Source organism: Cydia splendana, chromosome 12, assembly GCF_910591565.1.
Source record: "Cydia splendana chromosome 12, ilCydSple1.2, whole genome shotgun sequence".
NCBI classification, from domain to species: Eukaryota; Metazoa; Arthropoda; class Insecta; order Lepidoptera; family Tortricidae; genus Cydia; species Cydia splendana.
In genome coordinates, this window is record NC_085971.1 from 12,279,007 (window position 1) to 12,305,871 (window position 26,865).

At 37.3% G+C, this 26,865-nt stretch overlaps 1 protein-coding gene and 1 long non-coding RNA gene across 3 annotated transcripts in view; both read left to right on the forward strand.

Moving 5' to 3' along the window:
* The window catches only part of LOC134795491 (uncharacterized), a 44,272-nt gene extending 37,146 nt beyond the window's left edge, over positions 1–7,126 (forward strand). Inside the window, exon 3 of the long non-coding RNA XR_010144820.1 lies at positions 7,018–7,126. This is a non-coding gene — a long non-coding RNA (uncharacterized LOC134795491). The remainder of the gene's footprint in view (positions 1–7,017) is intronic.
* Positions 7,127–8,856: 1,730 nt separating this feature from the next.
* Positions 8,857–26,865, forward strand: part of LOC134795490 (heparan sulfate 2-O-sulfotransferase pipe) — a 49,578-nt gene continuing 31,569 nt past the window's right edge. Inside the window, exon 1 of one of the 2 annotated variants that reach the window (XM_063767341.1) lies at positions 8,857–9,156. In XM_063767341.1, the coding sequence (XP_063623411.1) occupies positions 9,105–9,156 (52 nt within the window). In that variant the 5' untranslated portion in view covers positions 8,857–9,104. The remainder of the gene's footprint in view (positions 9,157–26,865) is intronic. The other variant, XM_063767342.1, reaches the window with a different exon arrangement.

Here is a 26,865-nt window from a genome sequence, read left to right on the forward strand (position 1 = left end):
CGCTTAAGACAGTTAAGACCATGAGCATGACTATTATTCTATTGTATTCAAGTAAGTATATACGGTAAATAAAGCCTTCCTATAATCTCAGACGGTTTAATATCAGATTTTTCCACGCTGCAATGCTGATTCGGCCTATAATTTGAGTCTACGTGTATGAGTCGATATTCACTGCTACTTTCTTAAGCTCGTATTTCACGGGCTATTGGAATAGGAAAAATCACATTAAACGCATGCAAAATAAAAGTCAAATTAGTAGTAATTGTATTCGTTTGATATAAAGTTTTATAAGAAAGCAGTGGATACACAGCGTGGATTTGTGATCACGCGAGATCCGACTCTCACTCAGTAAGTTTACACCTCGTGACCTGGAAGTGGGGCGAACGCGAATTAATTTTACTGTCATTAACACGAATAGCGATCTCGTGGACACAATTAGCGTGTAAACATATTTTGCGGCTAAAGTGACTAGAATATATATCGTGTTTTATAGCCTCTTTCTCTTTCACAAATTACGGGTAATAGAGGCTTTGCCGGCAATTTTCGCATTAAAGCAAGGGATCGGTTTAAAATGTAAATACCTACTACAAGCCTCGAGCTCTAGATTGCTGTTCTTATATTTTATGTCTATTTTTCTTAAAGCCTCCAGTGCCTGGTATGTTGATAGGATTATAAACAGCATATAGATTGCATCGCAGTCATGATAACGCCAGTCTGGATTGATTATTTTCTGCATGAGCAAATAATAGAAAACCGTTACATGAACGCGTGTAATTATAGTGTCCTTTCAGTGGAGGATAATTATATGTAATTAATCCCGTCTAAGTGAATAGTTGGTGACAATTTACTTTGTATGAATAAATACGTTGAATATATATTTGTTATGCATTATGTAAAGTTTTTTTTTACCTATTGTTATGTAAACAAAATTAAAATATTGTACCATTCCATGATTATTTATTTTATGATTATTTTTTTTATTTGATGACTTAGTTACGCAAGAAATAGAAGCACGATTATAAGCATATTTAATGCATTTAAATTCGAAATGTTAGTCATAATTTGAATACCAAATGAAAATAAAAATCTATAAATCACTACACCTTATAAAACAAAGTCCCCCGGCGCGTCTAGCTGTCTGTTTGTGTGTTTGTTCGCGATAAACTCAAAAAGTACTAAACGGATTTTCATGAGGTTTTTATTTATCAATAGAGTGGTGATTCTTGAAGAAGGCTTAGGTGTATAATTTGTTAGCCCGTGCGAAGCCAGGGCGGGTCGCTACTAGTATTAGATATACTTAGTCTCAAAACCTTTCACTAAGTGCTGCATACGAATGGCTGACTTATCGTATTACATTAAATTGCACATGAATAGGTAATTGTGGTAGCACTTATCCAGATGAAATCTTTATTTATGGTAAAACTACCTTGGTTTATTTGGTACATCCTATTTGCGTGCCACAATTTAACGCTTTGTCGATAGCAATAGCAGGGCCACTGTTCGCATTGCACATGGAAAACGTTTCGGTCTCAAGTGAGTCAGTAATGTAGTAATGTTACAGATCTCAAAATCAGATAAGAATTAAAAACGTCTTGAATACATATCAATGTGGTTCAGTGAAGGGGACGGACTGAAAATCAGCGCTGCGCAGGCAATTTGTGAAATGGTTGGCGCAGCGTATGCTGAGCCCGTTCTTTTTACCACACATGCAATTTTTTTTTTAAACCTGTCTGTTTTTTGTTTGGCAATAAATGGTTTCTTATTCTTATTCGAAAGTCGTGGTAACATGTACTGGTTAGTCCGAGATCAAAGCTCGCCTGTGGTCGGTATGCAATGGGAACAGCCTGATCAACGAGCGGCCGGCGGCGTCGCACGCGCACCTTGCACGCGACTCGCGCATTCTCTATTCAAACAAAACTAGATGGAATCACCGCGTTATCTGTCAATCTATTTTGCTACAATGTACCTATGCCAACTAAATTACGAGTAGATTTAGTAAAGATAATAATGAAAATTAAAGACATGATATTGAATTAAATTGGCTCGTTGTATCTGTTATTTACCGATATACTGCCCTTTTATTTTTGAGACAGTTTAAAGTGAGCCATGTAACAGCATTTATCATATCAACAACAACAAACAGGAGCGATATGTAAGTACATATTTGACTTTTTAACCGATTTGTTAAGAAGATAACCCAATTCAGCTGTAGATTACTACTTAAGCTATAAGTATGTCCCCCTTTTTTAATTCATTAATGTCTGAAAGCAAACCTCCAAAGTTCGACGGTGACACCGCTATCCACAACATGGTCACCATTTCACAAGCTACAAGATAAGTCGGATGCCACTACTTGCAGGTCTCACGGAAACCGCACTGAAAAATGACAAGCATGAACCGAGGCTTGAGATTACTATTTAAAATTCATAGCATTCCATGCAACACAATAGCTCGTAAAAGGAGTTGTCTGACTTCCATGTAAGATACTACGCAATTCAACTATATACTTTTTATAATGATGCTTATTCACTTAACCAAGAACGTTAATACGAATATTTATTATCTTAAGAAGCTCAGTTCTTATAGGTCTGTATGTTTCACACACAATTACATACACGCACGCCAGAGATTTAGACCTTTTGGAAAGTGAATAAAGGTTAATTTCAATGTTATAATAATCGACACAAATATTGAATTAGTGTTCGTGACGAATAAAACGGTTTCAGAAAATTTGTATAACGAGAACACGCTATGAGAAAGAAAAACGGTTAATGTAACGCAAACATATAATTTGATCCCTATTATTTCGTTACCTTGTATTTTAAATTCATTTAACATGAAATCAGTTTCGTGACAATGGGTAGTTTTTAAATGAAAAGTTTTCTTCAGTTCGTCAAAAAAGTTACATTATTTTAGAGATAAATACCTATCTTGTAAGTTATCTAATTAAAATAATAAAATTACCGGCAATTATTGATATAAGTACGGGTATATAGTACATACCTATAAATTATTTGGAGGAATGTTAATGAAATGAAAAATGACTTCTACGTCGAGAGTGTCACAGTGTTTGAATAGCACAGTTAGGTACCTACACATTACACATAATATACTTATATTATAAGATCTATTTTTCAAGTCAAGTATCTAAATGTATGCTTCTGCAAACTTTCTTATACATAATGCATGTCATAAAAGTCATAAACAATGGACAATCATTGAATTAAGAATTTGAAGAGCGTTTCGCAACGTAAGGTCTTAAATGTACTTTATTCGTAACATCACGTCCGAAGGCACGTGGTCAACTCGCTTTCTACTAGAGGACAATGATGAGCCCAGTTAAGGTCTCACAAAAAAGACGATCGACATTCGTGAAGCCCTCGAAAGTCGTTTAATCTGAACAAAATCATGCGCAACTAGAATATTTATTACCTACATTTATAGCATCATTGTTTCTGACAAAACCCTTTGTTTCTTTGTTTTTTCTCATCTGTGTTACATTTACATAAAACTGTGAGATAATTGACTGAGTCAATGAATATTCGTTTCAATCTCTCCTGTGCAAGTAAAAACAAGCGTTAACATAGTTTTAACCGGGCTGGTTATTTGCATTGTGCTGATCACTTGTTTATTATTACGCGTGGGAATATGGCCTTACAATGTCAAGAATTATTTCCTTTACATGTAACAGAGTTACATAAATACCTACTATTAAAGCCACTAACAGGTAATCCAACTATGTACATTTTTCTTATAGAAAATGTTTCGCGCCAGTGCAAATACTTATGTATAAAATGGCAAGAAATTGTTAGTCTACTTACCCCTATCTGACTTGAAAAATGTAGTTTAAGTGTTGAGATTAAGTACATAGATTACTCGTGAACCTAGGTCACATCGCAACACGTAGCGTCGAGAGAATGCATGTTGCCTTGTTATTTTAATTTTCTGCATGCTCACTAAGTGTTTAATGAAAACGGTACTTTTGTTGTACATTTTCATTAATGTCTAAATTTGAATATTCCATATATGTACAGTTAGTCTGTACTGCGCGTAGTTAGATATTCAAATGTTATGTAGGTATGTGGTTATCTTGTAATTTAGTCTGTTTTTGTCTAGCTTTGCAAATCAAATGTCTAATGTCTATAGCATGCGCATTTTAGACCGATAATGATGATTATGATAAAGTGTGAGAGAAAATCGGAAGTACCGGTTTGGGCTTAAGCCTCCAAGGCGAATAAAAACTTGATTTATCACGGGATGACTTAATACATGTGACCAGTAACCATTAGTTTGGTGTTCCGCGTACACATTACAGTGGTGTGGGCAATTCGAAATTACATAGTAACGCCATTTTGGTTTTGGTAGTGGCTCAGCCTTAGTTCATGAGTGCGTCCCGTCCTAATTATGTGAATATTTTTGCTTTTATATTGATTTTTTTGTGATGCAATATTTGAGTATTTAATAGCTAGCTATTTATTACGGGATATTTATCTGACACTATTAAACTAGTGACTCTGTGAGCTGTAACCCTCGCCAGGATAGTTTTAAAGTGAATTAATGTATTATAAATTATAAATGGAGATGCTTCTCTTGTGTCTGACGAAGCAAAAAGCCCGGAGTACGATTCAGCTTTCACAATTTGACATGGTTTTTATCTTATTTTGATACGACCTTGACCTTGCTCACGGCACCAATCAACGTAGGCCTGATTTAGACGATGCGAGAACTCGCATGCGAGTTTCATACCATTGCGGGTTTTGATCGGTTGGTTGAATTGGACGTAACCAACAGTCCGCAATGTATCTAAAATCGCATGCGAGTTCGCGCGCCGTCTAAGCGACTAACGTTGATTTGTTCTGACCAAACCAAGAAAATCAGGTTTGCCAAATTTATCTACCCTAGGGAACCCAAACATCACCTTTGGTGCCCAACTTCGCCCAAGTTAAATATTTAAAGTAGGTAATAATTTTGCCAAGACCAACACAAACAAACCATATAAAATTGTTACCGTTGAATCGGTCCCCCAGACTGTTATGTGTGTGTCTGTTATGTGTGTGTCTGTTATGTGTGTGTGTGACTGGTGTGTGTGTTAATTCATTATGCTTAGCTTACATTACACGACATATTAATATTAGGTATTAAGCACATTAGGGTCAATCAACTTCTTGTTGATGGTCTGTACCGTTTTCCGAGGAGCTATTGTGACATAGTTTCTGAAAAATAGGCTATATGTATATATATCATCATGCTTTCACTTAGTAACTAAGATGATCCATAATTTTTAATAGATAATACCGGCGTCACAATATATTTTGAAATGCCATTCAAATTGTTTACAAGCATAATGCATCTCATAACAATTACAATTAGCCACAAGACTTAAATTACTTGTCGTGGAGGAGTAAAATAGTCTTCATGAGCAGTTCCTGTTCGCCAAATATTATTTGTCAGCCTATTGTGTCCCACTTCTGGGCAAAGGCCTCGCTATAATGCTTGTAAGATTTGAGGAGTCCCCTCAGTTCCTCATGGAATCCATTATCAGAACTCGACCTTGACAAAAATATTGCTTAGTAACTTGCTGAACAAACTCAACGAAGTGCAAATGTCGCCAAAGGTGAAATACGTGTCGTTGACCCAAGAGACCGACCATGTCAAGAAATAGTTGATAGACCCGTCAATAAGTAGGCTACATCCATTCTTTATATTTAAAGCTACGATTCATACAAGAACAGGCATTCTTAGCAAAGATCACGACTTAAAAAAACAACAACATTTAAAACTAAACGCCATTAAAAATCTTTTGATACAATAAAACCATTCAATGTTTTTACAACATATGATTAATAATGAAAATATTAATAACATGGCTTCCAATATATCTTTATCAGCACAGTTTTCGCTCCCATACGCTATTTATCACCATTAGACCAGCCATTACTCGCCGGCTCGGCTTGGCGCGCGTGGCGAAGAAATTATTATTGGCTGTCTGTTATTTTGATATAGTATTATCTAAGTTAGTTACTAAGAAAGCTTATTGACATTGATATCAAACTTGCCCAAGTCGCAAAAAGTTGGTACCTACTCTATAATTGGTGTTTTTTTTTGTGATTTTAACACGCTTGTCTTTCAAAACTGGCTGATTAGTTATAGAAAAATAAACACAATGTATTTTAGCGGTTGTTTTCACGTTGTGAAAAATATCAAGGTAGAGTTTGATTTTATCAAGATTTGCCACTCGTTTGCTTTTAATCGTTTCCGACGGCGATAATGACATTTTAACTTGGGTAAAGCGGCTAAAATGCCCGTAAATTCAACCATTTACCGTGTCATTAAGTGCACGTTTGGTTCGTGCGCTACATATCGTTCTCTTTTATATTATTTGTGACCATTTATTCAGCGCCAATAAATACATAATTGTCGTCAAGGAGAGTCTTTGCTACAAACCTGCTACAGGCTACGGCGTAGCGTAACAAGAAAAGCACAGAGTGAATTATTTCCATTAATAATATACCCATGTAATTATGCAGCTCGCTGTACCTGTATGTATTATACTTAGCAAGTCGCAACATATAGGCGGGCGCGATGCAATAACATTAAAATCAAAATCAACTTTTTATGTTTTCAATGCCCCATGGTTGAATTCATAGAAAACCTTATTCATAGGTAAATCGCAACTGGCGAAACCGATGATAATATGGCTCCTGATTCTTTTTATGATGCTAATTAATATTACTGATGCAGAAAGCAGAGCAGCTAAAGGAGGAAAGCGCTCTTGACCCGCTAAAATATCTTAATAATAACTCCATAAAAAAGTTTTATATTTAAACAGGTCAAGTGACAATTGTATTTTTATTGTTACAGCACGAGCGAGCTAGTGGCGCTGGTCGCGGTGTCGTGCACGCTGTTCCTGTTCCTACACACGCGGGACCTGAGCACCAAGCTGCGCCGCATGGAGGGCAAGCTGAACGACGACGTGACTGCCTTCAACCACCTCACGGACAGTAAGTAGTGTTACAGCACGAGCGAGCTAGTGGCGCTGGTCGCGGTGTCGTGCACGCTGTTCCTGTTCCTACACACGCGGGACCTGAGCACCAAGCTGCGCCGCATGGAGGGCAAGCTGAACGACGGCGTGACTGCCTTCAACCACCTCACGGACAGTAAGTAGTGTTACAGCACGAGCGAGCTAGTGGCGCTGGTCGCGGTGTCGTGCACGCTGTTCCTGTTCCTACACACGCGCAGTGGCGTGCACTTCATAAAGGCAAAAAGGCACTGCCTACCCTACTATAATTCCGATGTCTATCCTCTTAAACTACTTAATTTAATTTATACTTGATCGTACTATCAGTAATCGATATAACTTAAAACATTCTAAAAATTAATAAGCGCTCCATCTACCGGTTAAGCTTTGTCATCAAGTCATCATCTATAATAATTCTACGCGACGAAGTTTACACCACGCGGCACTAGCGCCGCTACGTGCCTTGCACGGCAAAGACAGAAAACATTTCCGTCTAAATCTTTCTATGTGTGCCTTCGTCGTTACGCGGTTACAGTGTAGTGGGCCTTCCTATAAGTACGAGCACACAATTATACAAGTAACGCACACATTTAGACGCAATAGGCAGTGTCTTTCGTACCAAACCTAAACGAAGGACGCCCGAAAGTTTCCGAATAGTTCCGATGTTTATGTGACTATTTTAAAAAGTAGCATTTGCTACGGTAATTTAGTGCAAATACGAGACTATTTTTTTATTCGTTTACAGTATTTGGTTAAGTTTATTTTCATTTTTTATTCGGTCGCCATTGTTTGTTTGTTTTGGTGAGTTTATGAGATAACAGTTAACAGTTGCCGGAAATTATAAAGTGCGATTAGTGAAAAAATGGATAATTTAACTGTGAAAGTTGTGGTGGGTGTGTGTGTGTGTGCAAACTATTAAAAATGATGCGTTTTCGAAGCTTTCGTTTAGCCAAAAAAAGAAGTACTTAATTGAAAAGACTTGACAACAAAATGAAAACCATCACGCAATTTTTTTGGTGAGTTAGTAGCTCTCATTTTTTAAGGATCCGTATCCAAAGGGTAAAACGGGACTCTATTACTAAGACTCTGCTGTCCTTCCGTCCGTCCGTCTGTCATCAGGCTGTATCTCACGAACCGTGATAGCTAGACAGTTGAAATTTTCACATATGTATTTCTGTTGCCGCTATAACAACAAACACTAAAAACAGAATAAAATAAAGATTTAAGTGGGGCTCCCATACAACAAACGTGATTTTTGACCGAAGTTAAGCAACGTAGGGCGGGGTCAGTACTTGGATGGGTGACCGTTTTTTTTTGCCTTTTTTTGCATTATGGTACGGAACCCTTCGTGCGCGAGTCCGACTCGCACTTGCCCGGTTTTCTGATATAATTTTGCCTACCCAGTCCCAAATCTCTGTGCACGCGACTGCACACGCGGGACCTGAGCACCAAGCTGCGCCGCATGGAGGGCAAGCTGAACGACGACGTGACTGCCTTCAACCACCTCACTGACAGTAAGTAGTGTTACAGCACGAGCGAGCTAGTGGCGCTGGTCGCGGTGTCGTGCACGCTGTTCCTGTTCCTACAGACACGGGACCTGAGCACCAAGCTGCGCCGCATGGAGGGCAAGCTGAACGACGACGTGACTGTCTTCATCCACCTCACGGACAGTAAGAAGTGTTACAGCACGAGCGAGCTAGTGGCGCTGGTCGCGGTGTCGTGCACGCTGTTCCTGTTCCTACACACGCGGGACTTGAGCACCAAGCTGCGCCGCATGGAGGGCAAGCTGAACGACGACGTGACTGCCTTCAACCACCTCACTGACAGTAAGTAGTGTTACAGCACGAGCGAGCTAGTGGCACTGGTCGCGGTGTCGTGCACGCTGTTCCTGTTCCTACACACGCGGGACCTGAGCACCAAGCTGCGCCGCATGGAGGGCAAGCTGAACGACGACGTGACTGCCTTCAACCACCTCACTGACAGTAAGTAGTGTTACAGCACGAACGAGCTAGTGGCGCTGGTCGCGGTGTCGTGCACGCTGTTCCTGTTCCTACACACGCGGGACCTGAGCACCAAGCTGCGCCGCATGGAGGGCAAGCTGAACGACGACGTGACTGCCTTCAACCACCTCACTGACAGTAAGTAGTGTTACAGCACGAGCGAGTTAGTGGCGCTGGTCGCATTGTTCCTTTTCCTACACAAGTGTGAATTTACACTCTCCTTGGCTTCCTGCCGTCCTCTTCTCTTCAACATTACGTTCACTATTTGGTTTCCAGATACGAGTACCTACCACTCACCACGCAAAATAGGCGCAATAATATGACGTCGAGTTGCGGAAACCAAGCCCGCGAGAACCTATAACCTAAATATACGAGTACCTATCATTCCTTTTCTATTCAATAGCGCTCGACAAACTAAGTTTTCTTCTTAACTGTTCGTAGATCTTCTTTGTTGGTTCTCTATTTCGTCCAACCAATCTTTACCATACAAATGATCGTGTTCCTATCGTGTTGCTTCATTGTTCAGTCAATTAATTTAATAATATAAAAGAAACGATATTTAACAGTACTAATATACGGTTATTGTTACAAAAACATGGCAAAAAGTCTACCTTAAAGTAGCAATAAATACATCCTGTATGAGCTCTATCTTTGATATACATTTTTATGGCCCGAATTAAATTGGCAGTTAAATAACTTGAGTCAATTAATACAACTGAGCTATTTTAGTGAATCGCCGAGCGATGTTTCATTGACCGTGTCGGGAATTAGAGACGAAGATAATTGAAAACTAAAGAAATGTTTAAAAAAAGGAACGCAAACATTCAAATACCTCTCAGTTAGGATCACATGTACAGGATGGTAGATACTTATTTAAATTAACAGTTATTAAATAATGTCATATAAATAAACAGTTTTTTAAAAGTCTATATAAAATTGAAATTTATAAATTAAATACAAAGCTCTGAAACACCGGCTTAATATTGATTTCATAGAATGTTTAATTTCGCTGCCTGCTAATGCGAAATTACCTATTGGTAGACGTTCTACGTGAAACGCTTTAAAAATAACTAAGCGGACGGGGAGCTTAAATTGATCTAAAATCTAAATGAACATATTTTTTTGACTATTATTGTTTATCTTATTGTTGACTATTATTGTTTATCTGTGATATTACGATTAGAGTGTGTATTTTTATTGAATTTGTATGCCAATAGGCACGACATAGTGATACTGAAACATTTATTTAACATCTTGTAACCTACCTATGTTGAACAAATAAATCTTTGAATCTTTGAATCTTTGAACATATTTTTTTGATTAAGAGAGTATGTGTGTGTGTAGATAATTTAGAACGCCTCACCCGCTCAGCTACTTCTACTCATTTAATACTAAAAATCTTAAATCAAGCCTCTTAACATTGCCCATGCAATTTAAAACCGTGACCCTAAAAATCATCTTAGTTCATTCGTATTTCAATTGTTTATTTCCTCGTATTATTCCATCCTGTATATGAAACTTCATAGTATCTCGCTGACAGCGCGTGTAATCAGATGCAACGGCCAATCAAAGCACATTAATTAGGTACTCCGGCGCTTCAGTCTCGCATTCCACAGTGCCATGATACTCGCACTTAAATTAAGTTCAGTTGGTAATCGTGTGTACCTGCAATATGTAATCCTACTCACATACCTATCTCATTCACGGTCGACTGAATAATATTCGTAGCTCTTTCTACCAGATTACATGTAGGTATTTACGTAATAATACAGAAGGTTAAATCGAACTAAAACTTTTTTGAAATATATAAAACTGCACTGCTTGTCTCAGCTGACGCCTAGCCTAAGTATTAATGATATCTTCATGGATTTTAGTGCCTGCTAATTTGCATCGATTGTGTAGACAAATTTTAATAACATAAGCAATGACGGCCGTGGTTGCTCACCAAATGGGTGCCCATTTTGAGTTGTTACTAATAAGTGCGTAGGTAAGCGTAGGTACCTATAGGCATATTCGGTATCCTGTTCTGATTAGGAAAAAGTAGAAGAAAAACTTATTGGACGCGTAAAAAAATTGTTGCACCCTTATTTTTGTTATAAGTATTGTAAAGCTGTTTTATATCCACCGGATGTCTTAGAGGGCTTCTTCATTCATATAATATAACAGACAAATCCCAAAATATTCCTATGAAGAGTCGTCCAGCAGACACTTTTCTAGAAGCTAGTGCCTAATACGCCAATTTTCGTGCATGTAATGTAAACTGTAACATATTATAACGAAACCTACTTTATCCTGTATAAAGATGGCTCAAAAATAACTGCATTCCCGTTGCCAGGGAGGTTTTGGGATTATACTGAGCAACTTGGTATGGGACCAACTCCGAAATACCACCATACTATTTTTGGTTGGTTGGTTGGTACCATGGTAAAAGTAGCTCAGTATACGGGAATGCAGTTATTTTTTAGCCACCATGTATATGACGCGTCACCCATCGGAAGTACATTGATATGCAGCAATCTGACAGTTCCAGATGCATATAATGTCGGCACTGATAAAACTTTCCCGCCCTGATAAGGTACCGTCAGCCTCTGGAGCTCGTCCAAACTTTCACTGGAAATCATTGGATACCGTTCACTGACTCTTATTATCGTTCATTTTTTGCCCCGGGCCCTGGGAACTGCGGTTATGCCGCCAGACGGTGTTTATTACAAAACAATTGATTTGTTACACGATCTTACAATACCATTGACACCTAAACAGTAATTTTGAGTGATATTTATTACCCACTGTAGTGTTGTAATGTGTCGGAATGTTTTTTAGCCGTTACCGTGTTGTTTTTACACGAATACCTACTTGCCGCATTTGCTAATGAACCCATAGTATTATGGAAAGTGTACTAGGCCTGCGTCTGATACTTGTCTTGCCTTTTTCTGTGATAAGAAGCGTCAATCTAAGCACTTTATTTACATATTACTATGTACAATGTACTGAGTCAGTTCAGTATCTAACACTACCTGCATATATTGGTTGCGAAGCTTTCCTGTCAGCACAAATACTTAATTAGCTGACTTTAAATGATTGCCTAAGTGCATATGTGTTATAGAATTGCCCATATTTTTTTATACCACGATGGCAAACAAGTATACGGCCCTCTTAATGGTAACTACTTCTTTTGTTACTTATGCTTTTTTTTTGACATTTAGATTGTATTCTAGAAATTCTAGACTAGTATTTTTTTATACAATCTTTTTAATGTTTGACGATCCTTTTGTGAAATTCTTAGTGTTAAATTTGATATGTATAATAATCCAATTTTATTATGGAATAATATTAACATCAACAAATTGCTCTGATAATTAGATTAAGATTAATTACGATTCATAAGAGCTTGTTGCTAGGCCTACATGAATAAAGTATATTTTTGATTGATTTGATTTTGATTTTAAACAGTTCCCGTAGCCTATTATGTACTCCTGAAACTCCAGGGGTGTTACAAGTTAATAACAACCCAGCTGCCTACGTGCTACAAAACTTATTGTATCTACCTACTTACCACCAGGTGGATATGCTTGTTAGTTACCATTGTGGTATGTACAAAAAAAACATATGATGCGCATTTTCTAAATACTTATATAGTCCTCTTAGTATCCCGAGGCTGTACAGGAAGATAGACGAGTTCTAACCGTTAACAATGCCGTCATGAATAACAGTTACCAATTTAGCTAACAAACTGTTCCACAAAACGCTCGTATATCATTATTGTCTATGCCTGTTTAATTATCGCTGGGTACAACTACGGTACGAATACGGGCGTACTAATAGGCTGAGGTCCCGAATGGCGACCGCAGCGACTGACGGTGCACCGCCAGGCCGCCACGTTCCAATCCCACTTCCTTATTGAGCGCTCTCGATTGCCATTGATTGGAAAATGCTCCATTTCTGCAAGTGTGCAAATAAAACGCAACATAAGGAAATAGATCTCTGCATTGCGTTGCGGTGGAGTATAGCAATCGAACGCGATACAGTTAGGTACAAATTGAACTTTGATTTGAACAAAATTATCATCTGTGCCTAGCTGTAACAAATATTAGTTATTATAAGTATAGTAACATACTCAAAACATTTTTTAGCCGAGACTTATCGCAGTAGAACGGCAATTATTGACGAGATTGTAGGTTTGTAGAGATACGTGCAATATAGTCCGGTAAATTACCCCTTTTTGTGGTGATTATCTATCGTTCGATTGCATAACACGGGTCATTTGGATAATACATGCGTATAAGTGGCTACGTGAATTAGAAAATATCGCATGTCTGAAAATCGTCGACCGATACAAATGACCATTGAGCGATGACGTCATCAAAATCGTCTAACGAACAAGACACAACTTACTTACTAGCAAAACTGTCACAGCTGTAAATTAATTTAATGTTTAAACGATTAAATGTAAGTTAATAAAAACTGTTTGCGAAAGATATAATTATGTAAATACCTGGAGGCATTCAGCTTTTTTATTTTAAATAGTTAATGGCAGCTTGCTACATAATCAATACCTATTAAAATACAATGTGAAATTCCTTCCCTTTTGCGTGCCTACTAAAGAAAACTATCCCATGTTTAAATCATAAATAAAACTAGACTCACAAAGTCATGTCAGCCCTCAAAAATGATGCAGGCCTTGCGGGAATGTATTTATGGACGAACATGTAATAAATGCGCTCGCGGACTGATCTTGACGCTGGAGCAAAAGGCGACTCCTCTTGGATCTAGATTATTATTCAATTCAGTATTTGAGAGAGTATATCTTTCCAGATTGCACTAGAACAATATGGACCATGTGAGTTTAAAGTCCCGGTTTCTAACCCACTTTTGTGTAGAAAGTAGGCTAATGAAGCGTTGATTGTACCTAGAACAGTTAATTATTATGGAAAGAGGACCAGGTCCTATCTCGTTCCTAGAATCTATTACAACATACCCTTGAATATTAGGAAAAGCACCAGCAATAATTGTTTTTTTTGTCTAAATTAAAAAATTTCATGTTGAAACAATATGAAGCCAGGATAAACTTAAGTTAAAGAATGTCATGTTATATTGAACTTATATTTGTAACTTATACTAGTATCTAAAAATAGTCTAAATACCTAAATAAGTAAAATAGCCTAAAACAGTATATTTATTTATTTATTTTATTTATTATTCGTATTTATTACAAAGTAATCAATGAGGCTGGCACCGACTCCAAAAATAACTGTTATAGGATTATTAATATAACAGTTAATAGCTAAAGCAAGGTAAGTAGCTATTTTAAAAGTAATAACTAATTAAGCATGTAATAATTTGTATAAATTATAGCCACAGAAAATTATAAAATAAAAACTTTTTAACAAAAAAAATAACCGCCGAAAAAAAACTAAAAGGAAATAAAGAAACCGGCACTAACACGAAACGAGTCGACCAACAAAAACAATAGCACACTGAAAAGAAAAAAATAATTATTTTGTCTTCAATAACGCAAGTGAATACCTATGAACTATGTATATACATACTTCTGAAATCAATCACACAAATCTGCGTATTTATATATTTACAATCTGTTATTTTTGGAGTCGGTGCCAGCCTCAAACAAACTTGAGCACCTTAGTGAAGCAACTGCACCGACTCCAAAAATAACAGATTGTAAATATATAAATACGCAGATTTGTGTGATTGATTTCAGAAGTATGTATATACATAGTTCATAGGTATTCACTTGCGTTATTGAAGACAAAATAATTATTTTTTTCTTTTCAGTGTTCTATTGTTTTTTTAGTATTTGTTGTTATAGCGGCAACAGAAATACATCATCTGTAAAATTTCAACTGTCTAGCTATCACGGTTCATGAGATACAGCCTGGTGACAGACAGACGGACAGACGGACAGCGGAGTCTTAGTAATAGGGTCCCGTTTTTACCCTTTGGGTGCGGAACCCTAAAAATACACCCTGTTGCAAGGTAGTTAAAACAGATATTAAAATATTTTTAGAGTCGTGATCACCATAATCGTAAAATAAATAGCTTGTAAATTACATGGGTACGAAGTTAAATAAAAGAAAACACTCACACTCAGTCGGTATTAAGTAGTAAAATGTGCAAGTGCATAACCAATTAAGCACTAACCATGCACTACTTGGAAATTGTGTTTCAGTAATTAGAAAAATTATTTCTACTGGCAAGAACGCAAATAAAAACCAGGTAGGTAGGCATGTGTTTAAACGCCTCATCTTGATGTTATCTTTTGTATCAAGCTGAAAAGTAAATAAAACTGCTGGACCCGTTTCTCAAAAGCTTGTAACTTGTAATACAAGCGGATGTCACTTTTTGACGGCTTTTGTTAGAAAGGGACTTCCACTTGTATTACAAGTTACAAGCTTTTGAGAAACGGGCCCCTGGTGTCATGTAAATACTTTTTTTTAAACTGCCTTCCTTTCGGCTTTTGTAGTCCTAGCTTTTTGCCGTGGCATAAAGGAGCATGGGGTCATCTCGATAACCTTTATCCCAAGACTTGGCATAAGCATTATTTGAAAAAAAAATCTGCTATTCAAGTTACGGTCAAATAATGCGAATTTTGAAAAAATGTAATTACCTTTTCATCAAAATAAATAGTTTGGTTATAAACGTTTTAGTTCGTACAAAACTTCCAAAAATTAATAGGGGTATAAGCCCTGGTTCGAACTCAGGTTTGGATGCCTTAAGTCATCAGTGAGTACAGCGAATCAAGTTTTTTGTAACCATAGGTAGATCTTACACCATCGGAAGTCGGAAATTATGAGATTAATGGTATCTAAAGGGAGCGAGCCCGTGCGTGCCCACGCCAGTCCCGTTACCGTGCGCGGTGGCCATGCGCGTGAGATTAGAATTTATTGTCTGGTGCATTATGGAGCGGGCCACATTGTCGAGACGCGAATAATCGCAGTTTCGCATCCGTTCTAATCAAAATACTTAGAAGAGAGCATTTGATGTCCACTTTATGATTGCTGGAATGCTGGATGCTTTATTTTTTACATTGCTATATGTAACGTATTTTGGTCCTACAAAACAAAACAGTAAACTTATTTAACTTATCTACGGCGCGGCGATTAAGGTTTATTTATATAAAAAGTCATAGGTACTTATTTCTTATGGCAGTTGGAAATTCCTATCTCCAAAAGGCAGCATACTGCGATACGTTGACCTCGCGCTCGAATAAGCTATAAACTATGTCTTCCCTGTATCCGCATTATTCTAAGCAATATTACAAAAGGAGAAACAAACAAAAGGGCCGGAAAATAGCCATATTGTATTGGTGCAGTGCTTGCGCCCGCGGCGGCCGGCATTGAACCACGCTCAAGAATGTCATTCCCATCGCTACAAGGCATCGAGCACCGGCAAGTTAAAGGGCATCATCCGAACCGATATATGTGGGAAATATAGGTGATTATATCACGGTGATTATTAGAGGAAGCAAGCTATTTCAACATTCAACATCAAGAAGATAAGTTAAGTACTTCTTACCTACTTCCGATGGTGCTAAGACTCTTTGTGGGTCTTGTCCTCATCTACTATCTTCCTCTAGTTGTCACGATGGTGACGAACTTCCTCCAATTTGTGTACTTGCTCATCTTTTCTAAGCCTTTTCCCTTTTGATTTTTTCTGTTGTGCTTGTGGCGTCCACCTTGTCATAATGTTTGCATCTGTCAAATAGGTTTTTTTTTTTCAAGAAATGATAAATTTCAAACGTTTCAATAAATACTCGTTTCGATTTCGTCTCACTGCATGACTGCGTCCTCTAGATTCGTCACAGTTGGCCCAACATGTATTTCGAGCTTTACGGATGAGGATCAGTTTACACTGGTTTTCTAAGAAGCTCGACGGGCCTACGCTCACGCCACCGTTCAGAATATGTCTCAAGATCACCATGGAGTTCCAAGTCTACACGATCTAACGACGTAACATTGTCACGATGTTAAGGTCACTACTAATTCATATAATGAGGAAGGCTTGTGAATCTTCAGGTGTATTATTCGACTACTTTGAAGACAAAAATGGTGACTTAGCTGTTTTTTTAGTAGGTATTTGACGGTATAACCTATTGCTATTCAAAATACATTAGGAGAAATGTACGGGCCAGTCATATTCATATACATCATATTAAACAATACAACACATTTTAGAAAATATAGTCTGCTAAATTATTATCTTTTTTCCAAGACAGTAATGCCCATTAAGTCATCTGTTTGAGAGAGATGTTCTTATATTGAATACATGGCCCTTTTATAGGGTCATTCACAAAAAAAATATGTCTGCGGTCTAATCGCCAAAATGTCTGTAAAGAGTCGTGGCAATTAGACGCAACCGCAGACAAATTCTCAGAGAATGACCCTATGATGTTATGTGATGTCACCAGTTGACAAATCACCAAACCGCTCACGGCTTAAGGCCACACCACAACTAACTCATTGATATAAAGCGGAAGAGAAGCGAATCTTCAGTGTCAAAATGATCCCTAATTAGTTATCAAATAATTTATGTTCGTGTACTTCGTCATTGTTAAGTACAGATCCTTAATTAAGGCCGTGTTGTTTTTGTTATTGTCAATGCTATTGTTGGTAAGATCACACGAGTTTCTTTATCCGACCTAACGAGGATACTGTGTTATTTTTCACATGCCATATCCGGTATAGGCGCACACAATACTTAGTGTTCGAAGGGCCATTAGACCTACGGGGAACGAGCCTCGACTTTCGCGGTGACTGCAATTGAGTGTCTAATCTCACCTGGAAAATAAATAAAACCCCTTGCGATGGAAAGCTTAGAAATAGAGCAATTACTTTCAAAGTGAACGGGCCTGTTCATTGTTGGAGAGTTATTACATTTTCTTTCAGAAAATACTGCGCACATTCCTTATAAATAAGATCAGAAAGCGTCCGCATAATATTTCTAGTTATGATGAAGCACGTGCAGTGAATGTGAGTGATGCATGGGCGATGCAACACTTGATGAATTACTTCATTTAGTGAGGTGGTGAAAGTCTAATCTGACATGTTAATCTGATATGACATCACGTGTCATGAATCAAACTGAATGGCTCATGAAATTATGAAAATGCATACGTTTTTTGCGTAATAAATAAGTATTAGAATGGTTATATAACTATGCCAATACTGGTATTGTGAAACCGTCTGTTGCCCTGGAGGGAAACGCACTTCATGAAATCACCTAAACATGAAGAGCACTTAACGTTTTATTTAATTTTAACTATTATTGGGCAATTTCATTTAGTTAATTCAATCGTTTGGACACCTAGTTAGGCCTCTAATCTAACTGTTAGTTTTGTGTCCTTTTTTTATATTTTTCATTTTTTATAATTTTATACTCCATTTGTTTCTTATTATATTTATGGGCAATGTGAAAAGGACCGTGTGCTCGGTATTTTCTTTCTAAAACGATTATTATGAATGCATTGAGCTTCAGGGCGATCTCGATGAATTGTTTGCATAAGCTCCGTCTCGCCCGAAAGCTAATGTCAACCAGGGAGCAGAGCCAACTATCTCAACATTTAGACGGATGTAGTCCTTCCCATTGTACATAGAGAGCGGTCGTTGCCCGACGCCGGTACGGCCCGGGCCCCGGAGCCCCGGGACCGGGCTTGGACCCGGAAAGCTCGTGACTATGTTATCTGCTGCCATGCCGATGACATCTAGACATTCTAGACAAGACGGCTCCGTATTAGGCGCATTTGAATACAACTCAGATTGATTTCCAATCTATGTAGTGATGTCTGAGAATGTGAAATACCAATGTTGTTAAAGGTTATTCCTGAAAATAACAAAATATTTAGATTAATAAGAATAAGACTAATCTTATGGCAATCTCACGATGGCTGACCCTAGCTTTAGTAAAATAAGTTACGAATATTTTGGGTAGGTACATACTAAATTTGTGTAAAATTGTTTGTTTATAGGTATTGATTATGATTTTTTTAATTAGGTGGCAATAGTTTCAGAAAAAAACATTGGCCTGCATTTTGTCATGAACTCATGAACTTAGTAAAATCATAAGATTACCATTAATAATTGATACCGATCATAAAATAATTTAACGCGAGTGTGTAAGCGAAAATGCACGAACCAGTACGATCCCCATTGAATACCAATTCCTATATCAAATTCTCATTACGTACAGAATTTACCCCCCGGTTATTGACTGATGTTGGGTCTCGAGTTGTCACAGCATGAATGAAACGAACTTAACAAAACGCTTCGGTATAAAAACGTGTATCCGATATTAGAATTACCTGTGAGCATTACCGACCTGCAGCCAGTGGTCGCAGTACGGTACTCGGCTGCGACCAGTCACGCCTCTAAATGTCATTACCATGGCATAGAGCACTCCCGTGAAATCTCTCACCGCAGCGCTGTTTCTCTGTAGTACGTGCGGCGCAGATCATTCTTGGAAATTCACTTTTTTGCTGGTCAAAGCGACGCTTAGTTGGTTTTATTGTATAAATGTTCGTGTCAACCAGTGCGACACATCAGATGTCGCACGCAGGTTTCTCAAGCACATACATAAAAATGAGTGAATAGGTACAAACTGTTTATATTTTAGTTCACGCGGAAAGTATTAAGCTTAGAATGTTTCTTCCTTATTAATGTAAATATCCGTCGTTTTCCTAGAAAGTTCAACAAGATACAATAATTGACTCGTCGCAATAATTATATAATGACATCTCTGTAGGTACGGCTTTTAGCGATCCATCGGTAAAGTTTATTGGCTATAAAGTTGAGTTGATATGGGCTAGGCGATGTTTGCGGTAAGTAGGTAGTTTATAATCCTAATGGTTTCCTATTAGGTGGTGGTAGAAGGAGGGGGGGAGGGGGGGGGGGGGAGCAGGCTGGCGTACCACTTGTAGCTCGTTAGCTGTCCCTTGTTATCAGTTAACCTAGCGAACTTGTAGTGTTTCCGTGCACTCTCGTTAATGGACGAAACTCAAATGGAATCCAATTTGGTATATTCTGCTACTACTAAAGTTATATAGATGAGAAAATACACATAGTAGTATACTAGGTCTATGTTTTGTGCTGAAATAAAAAAGAATTTGATGTAAAAATATATACTTAAGTACCTAGGTACTCACTGTACAATTGATGTGTGATGTGTACCTATCTTATACCTTTAAACGAGATATTTTTGTTTATTTATATGTATAGGTATGTATTCTTTGGTGTAATTATTTTTCACATCGTAGGTCAATAATAAATACGACGCTAATATCCAGAATTTGCTATTTTACTTTTCTGACTTTTACTTCAACTTTGTTTTTCTAGAAAAATGTTATCTACCTATATCTAATTCTCATTTCAAATAGGTACGAAAATTTAACAAATCATCGATAATTTCGATACTTTCTAAACAATTTTTTCGTAGAAAAAATTTTTTTTTGTCGTAAATAAATCAAATTACCTTGGCTTCCCTGCGAGCATTATGTAAATGTGAGAAAAATAATATACCTACAGACAACGTTTACAATGAACAGAGTCATTCTAATCTAAGGTGCAAATTGTCCGGAATAAGGCGAACTATTACTCTCGGGGGTAACCTTGCCATACTCATATAAAATATGGGCCATTAAAATGTCATTACCTACTGGCAGCGCCTGTTGAGCGCAGTTTTTACACGCCTGTCAGAAAAACATTTCCGCGCGTATTACACTATGAAACACAATTACACGTTTTTGCACTATTATTTCCACTAAAATGCGACACTTAAACAGTAAGTATGTCTAATTCAAAAGATGTGACTTTACTGAATAACTATCTTAGAATTCTATTTATAAGAATACGTTACCTATCTATTTCAGCACCATCCTTGTACCATAGTCCATAGTCTAGACTTTTAACTGACAATTGGTAAAGTTTATTTGTAAAGTACCTAGCCTCTGCCCTAATAATTAATCAATTCCATTTTCACTTCCTTCATTCTTCAGGGACTGAATTTACACATTTCTTAGTAGTAGAACGCTGCAACATTTAATTGGAATATATGTTTCACACTTCGGTTCAAGCACAAATAGTCTCTCAGAGTCTGTACTGTACAGAGAGCAGCAAAAATGCATACACATCATCTTAGCCATAAGACGTCCACTGCTGAACATATGCATACATGCTTAATGAATAGATTCCATTCATTCATAAAGTGGAGCTATGTGTATACATGTAACGCGACTGTATTAGATATACCAATATGTATTTAGATGCATACACATAGGTATGTATAATGTAATAATGTATATGCGAATATAATAATTGAAATGCCTGCCTTACAACCATGGTTGACTTTCTGTAGAACTTCTGCAGTCCATAATCGTTAAAATGAGCATATCGTCATTAATTCAGCTCAATTCTGTTTGGGTATGTAACCGGAACCCATCAATTACGTCATATGTCTCTAAACGAATACATAACAAACATGTTCTAAACGACAAGAAAATATTTTCTCGACAATTTTAAGCGGCAATTATACATATTTAGTTGCGTCACGGAAGCTGGAAAAGTTTTATGTGAAAATTTACTTAGGAATTTCCCGGTGCTTAATGCAGAATGTAGCAAAAAAGTTACAGGTGCGAGTACGTCTTCCGTCAGCAGATGAACGGTACGTTTACTTCGCACCATAGGAACTAAAGACAGTAGCCTATAACAGGAGGGCTAGCCAAGAAGACAATTGTTGATGGAAAACGCCAATCGAAACTTATATAATGTAGAATTGTCACGTGGCTTTTGGTAGCATCTGTCATCCCGATACATTTATTCTTTTCGTTTGGCGTTTGTCAATGTACTATTGTGATCTTGGCTAGGCCCCCAGGTCTTCGAGCAACACCGGCTTCCGACACATCGGAAGCTAGGGAGGGGCCCAAGCGATATCTCGCCGTACAAATCATTCTGCCATTTTTCGCGGGGGGAAAGGTGCACACAGTCGCACTTCTCACACACTTACATACAAAATCCAATCTGTAATGACGACACAAATACAGTGAAACCTGGTTAATTGGCACCTGGATAAATGGAAAACCTCAATAATTGCAACCAAAAGTCCGGTCCCGGTCCCTTGAGACCAAAAGGCCTCTATAATTGAAATTTTGGAACCTCTATAATTGCAATTTAGATTTTAGTGCATTTCGTAATTTTGCCTCTGTAATTGACCACATTGCAACAAAGACCTCTATAATTGACCCTGTGCTAAAAAAATCCGTTATTTTTGCTCTTCTTTTTACCTCTATTATTGAAACGAGTCTTACTTATTACCTCTGTAATTGAAATAATGTAGTTGTAGACAGCAGAAACAATATTTTAATAGCAATGATTATTTTATTTATACTTTCATCCAGAATTCAATTTATTTATTGGGTATCAATCACAGCCTGTAGTAGGTGAAATAGTTTTGATTAAATCAAAAACAAAGTATGCTTTTTACATTCTAATAAAACTTTCTTCTACAATTCAAGGGAATTTTTTAAACCCAAATGATAAGAAAATAAAGTAGTAATTAATGTAGTGTAAAAGTGCAAGTATAGATATTGCTTTGATATAATACATATATAGACCAGAAACCCAGAACGTAAGCGTGTAGATAATAGTTATTTGCACCTTCATAAAAGAAATTTGTCAGAACGCAACCTCTATTAATGGAAACCTCTATAATTGACACAACGATTTCTTGAACCTCTTTAATTGACAAGACCTGCTTAAATGAAAAACCTGGTTAATTGACAAAAAATGGCCGGTCCCTTGAGATTGCAATTATCCAGGTTCCACTGTACATAGAAAATGACACACGTCAAAGACAAATCTTGCAAACCTCGATCTCTTTTTGTGTACGGACGAGTGACAAGTGTCACAACACGCACACTAACACATTTTCGTTGAAGTATGTTATTGTATTCTGAGAGATGAGAAGTCGGATTTGTCGCTCGACCGATCCGCAATTTGTACTGAGCGAGCAAAATCGATAAATCCAACAATTACATGAGACTAAAATATAATAATTGTGTTTGAATGTAATTAAACGTATGATATGTAAAAAAAAATATTACATGTGAAATGTAACACTTTCTTTTTGTGAATTTGATGTCCCCGACCTCTTTTTATAACAAAAAACCGAGCAGACAGGCATTTTTGTGCAGCAGTGTTCACGCGCGCGTCTGGACTCGGTCTAGTGAAAAATTCAGGTGCAACTAGTTTTATTACCCGCGCTAGATTAGATTGACGCGCTAATCTTGTACCTCGGCAGAGGGGAAATAGTGCGAATGCCGCCTCCCTTCCGTGTTGCTCGAAGCCCCAGGTCATTTAGTAAATTACGTTCGACTTTCAAATTTTGGAAGAAACTTTTTTTTATGGAAAATACTGCATAATACAGATAGGTACCTACTAATCACAATCAAGGATTGATAAAGGTTAATTTATGTTGGCTTAATCCCATGTACCATGTATTGTCACTTGTTAATTGCTAATAGTTCAGATGGACTACTCTAACAATATGAAATACCTTTAATAACACGTGTGCGACTAGGGGTATATTAGAAACAGAAGAAGATACTGTGCGTTGGCATGTTTGAGCTGGCAAAAGAAAAAAGAAACTATTACAACTATAAGACATTTTACAGACTTTTTCTGAAGCCATTAAATTTATCTACTCGTACTGACCTAAGTGCTTTAGAGTGTAAATGTTTCATTCTCTCTCTATCTTACACACACACACACACACACATATACCATTAATATTGAACTGACACTTCAGTACCTTTTTATAACATTGCTGTTAGTCGGTCATCATATAACTATGTACCTACAGCATACTTTAGCTGTTACTCTGGTTTCGCTTACGGCAACACTGCAGGAGGCTTAATAATCGTCGGCTCCAATTTTCTATACCTACCTAAGTAGGTAGTAAGTATGTCAAGATTTGATAAAACACGGTTCTGTAGTTTAGCTGTTAAAAAATAACAGGCAGCTTACACAAGGCAACAGTTAATTGCGTTTATATTACAAAGCATGGTTATTTTATATTGTACACCTCAACTTCATATATTAAGTTAAACATCCACCACAAACTCCAGAGTATTTACGCCAATGATGTGTTAACATTTTCATTAGATAGTTACTCAATAATGACCTTCTAGTCGTTATTTAAAACATTATGGCATTTGCAATCCATAAATTATTAATACATAAATAAACTACGCGTCAGTTTAATACCTATCCCTATGAATTATTATAATAACGCATTAACGGTTTAAACAGTGTAGTTTCCCTCTTGCTCTATTTTTGCATATATGTAGTTAAGCTTCTGATGGACGCAAGCGCGATGATTATCTGTTATAATAGGTAAATGGGTTCTAGGGCTTCCAATACCGGGATCCCGGGATCCCGAAATACCGGGATCCCGTCATTTTAAACGTATTTTCCAATACCGGTATTTTGAAATGCAATACCGGGATCCCGGTATTTTCAAAAACAAGGAAAATTTGCAGTATAAACCATTTATATCCATTAGAATGGTCATATTCGGCTGTATTAAGAAGCTTACTACACGTCAGACGCATCTAACTTGCATCTAGCCCTTATTTTATTATTGAAATAAGATCGTTGCCTGAACGTCAGATAAATATTTGATGGTGAGCAAGGAACAAGGAACTGTAGTATGGCAAGCTAATTTAGGCGGAAATTTAAAAAAAACTTGGCTGATGGGTTGTTGGACTAAAAATGTGACTGGTGAAGTCAACAAGTTGGATAAAATTATGGAGTGTGAAATAAAATGAATGCAGATGGCGACATTGATTTTTTATTGTTCTAAAAGCTTTTAGGACATATCTGATGTTACAGTAACCCTTTTTAATAAAACAATATTTTTTTTTAAGCGATTCATATTCAATACCGGGATCCCGGGATCCCGGTATTGATGAAGACAGTTTCGGTATTAATACCGGTATTGTGAGAAGTCCGGTATTTGGAAGCCCTAATGGGTTCCCACGAGGAATTTATAGGGCACTGAAGCATCAGCACACTAGCACAGAATGAAGGATAAATGCCGGTTATGCGTCTTGTGCAAACCCCTTTTTTTACTGTCGTAAATACAGTTTTGAATTTTAATGACGGCCCTATAAAGCATGCGTCATGATCTTAAGCATAGCGAAAGTACTATAAATAATATAGTATAGTAAAGAGGGTGTTTTGCCTTGCTCAGTACTATTAAACCCCTATTACCTTGTATACATATTTATGTCAAAAATACGTACAATTAGAAATGATGAAAGTACTTTACAATTTGATTGGAATGTTCTTTGTTATATAGGTCGTATAGTGGCCTAACGTTAAATTTAGTTAACCGTACTTAAAATTAAGATATTATTATAATAATATGTAGAATAGTACTTAATAGCTTGATCAAACAGATAAAAGATTTGATTGATCGCCCGATCGTGCCTACATACAGTATAGTTTTAACTTATTGATTATTTTCTAATTATACTGACAATTCATTTAAATAGACGTGTGTTATCGAAAGAATGTTATTATGACTAAGTAGAAATCGCCCGAGGCTACCGGACACTGACGTTGCACTATCTTCAACGTGAAAGTATGAATAATGGGCATCTTTACCTTCTTCGATACAATCTCAATTCTGCACAGCTATGAGCCTTTACTTTAGTGGCGTTTATCACTTTAGGACAACACGACTTATTGAGAAAAGGAAAGCAACGATTAAAAATTATTACTGCCCTTACAAGTAATACTAAAGTAAACATTTTTTAAAACCAATCATATTTGCCCGTACGCTATAAAGACCTAGAGATGGCAGTCGTTAGCTCGTTGTTCCACTGTTTTTGCATTTTATGAAACCCCTAATTACGTCATTTAGTGAGTCAATTTATTTATCACGAAGGAAAAGAGCCTCTACCATCAGTTTTGACATTGACATAACGCTCACGTCTACGTAATTTACTTTCTGTACATCTCGCTTGCACTAATATGCGAGTACGAGCGAGATGCATAGAAAGTAAGTTACGTAGACGTGAGCGTATATGTCAATGTCAAAACTGATGGTAGACGTACTGGTATCTTACTGGTAACGCGGTACGAAACGTTTGTTACATCTAAGAGTTAGCGGATAGCTTCTCCGAAGACAGAATGCGGGCCCAATTAAGGAAAACAGACGAGGTTCAATTAAAAATGTAAAAAGTGGTCCCTGGACATCCTGCAGCTCTTGTACGGACGGAGGCATATTTAGACATTAAAAATATGTTACCAATATGATTTTAAACTCGGCGTGTCTAGCTCGCTATAGTCATGTCAGTTATGTCATGTTGGTATACTATTTTTAAGATCTGAATAAACTCCTTGGACGTCTGACGGCCGCTCACGGGTGCCTAGTGTGAGCGTTTTCACTTGCGTCGCTTTGCTCATTACATTACTTACGTGCAAAAACATTAGCTGCTCTTACTCGTATGATCTCGGAATGAAATGTCATATTATAAAATAATCGCAGTCGTCGTAAACCGTTTGTAATTCTAAGGTAGTTTATGGTTAGATAAGTACCCCTAACGTAGTTCCTAGGCCAATTTCTATTCCTTACCCTTGTACCTAATAGATTTATTATTTTAATCAGTGTCGGAGATTATGGTACATATTTACCTTAAAGCGTATTAAAGTTAAATTATTGTGTTAAGTATGACTCACGCCTCACGCTAGACAGGGCCGGGCCCGGACCGAGGCGTCCGACATGTCATTTTCTATGACGGCTGATCGGTGATCACGTGGTGCTTTCCGTTCGTTCCAT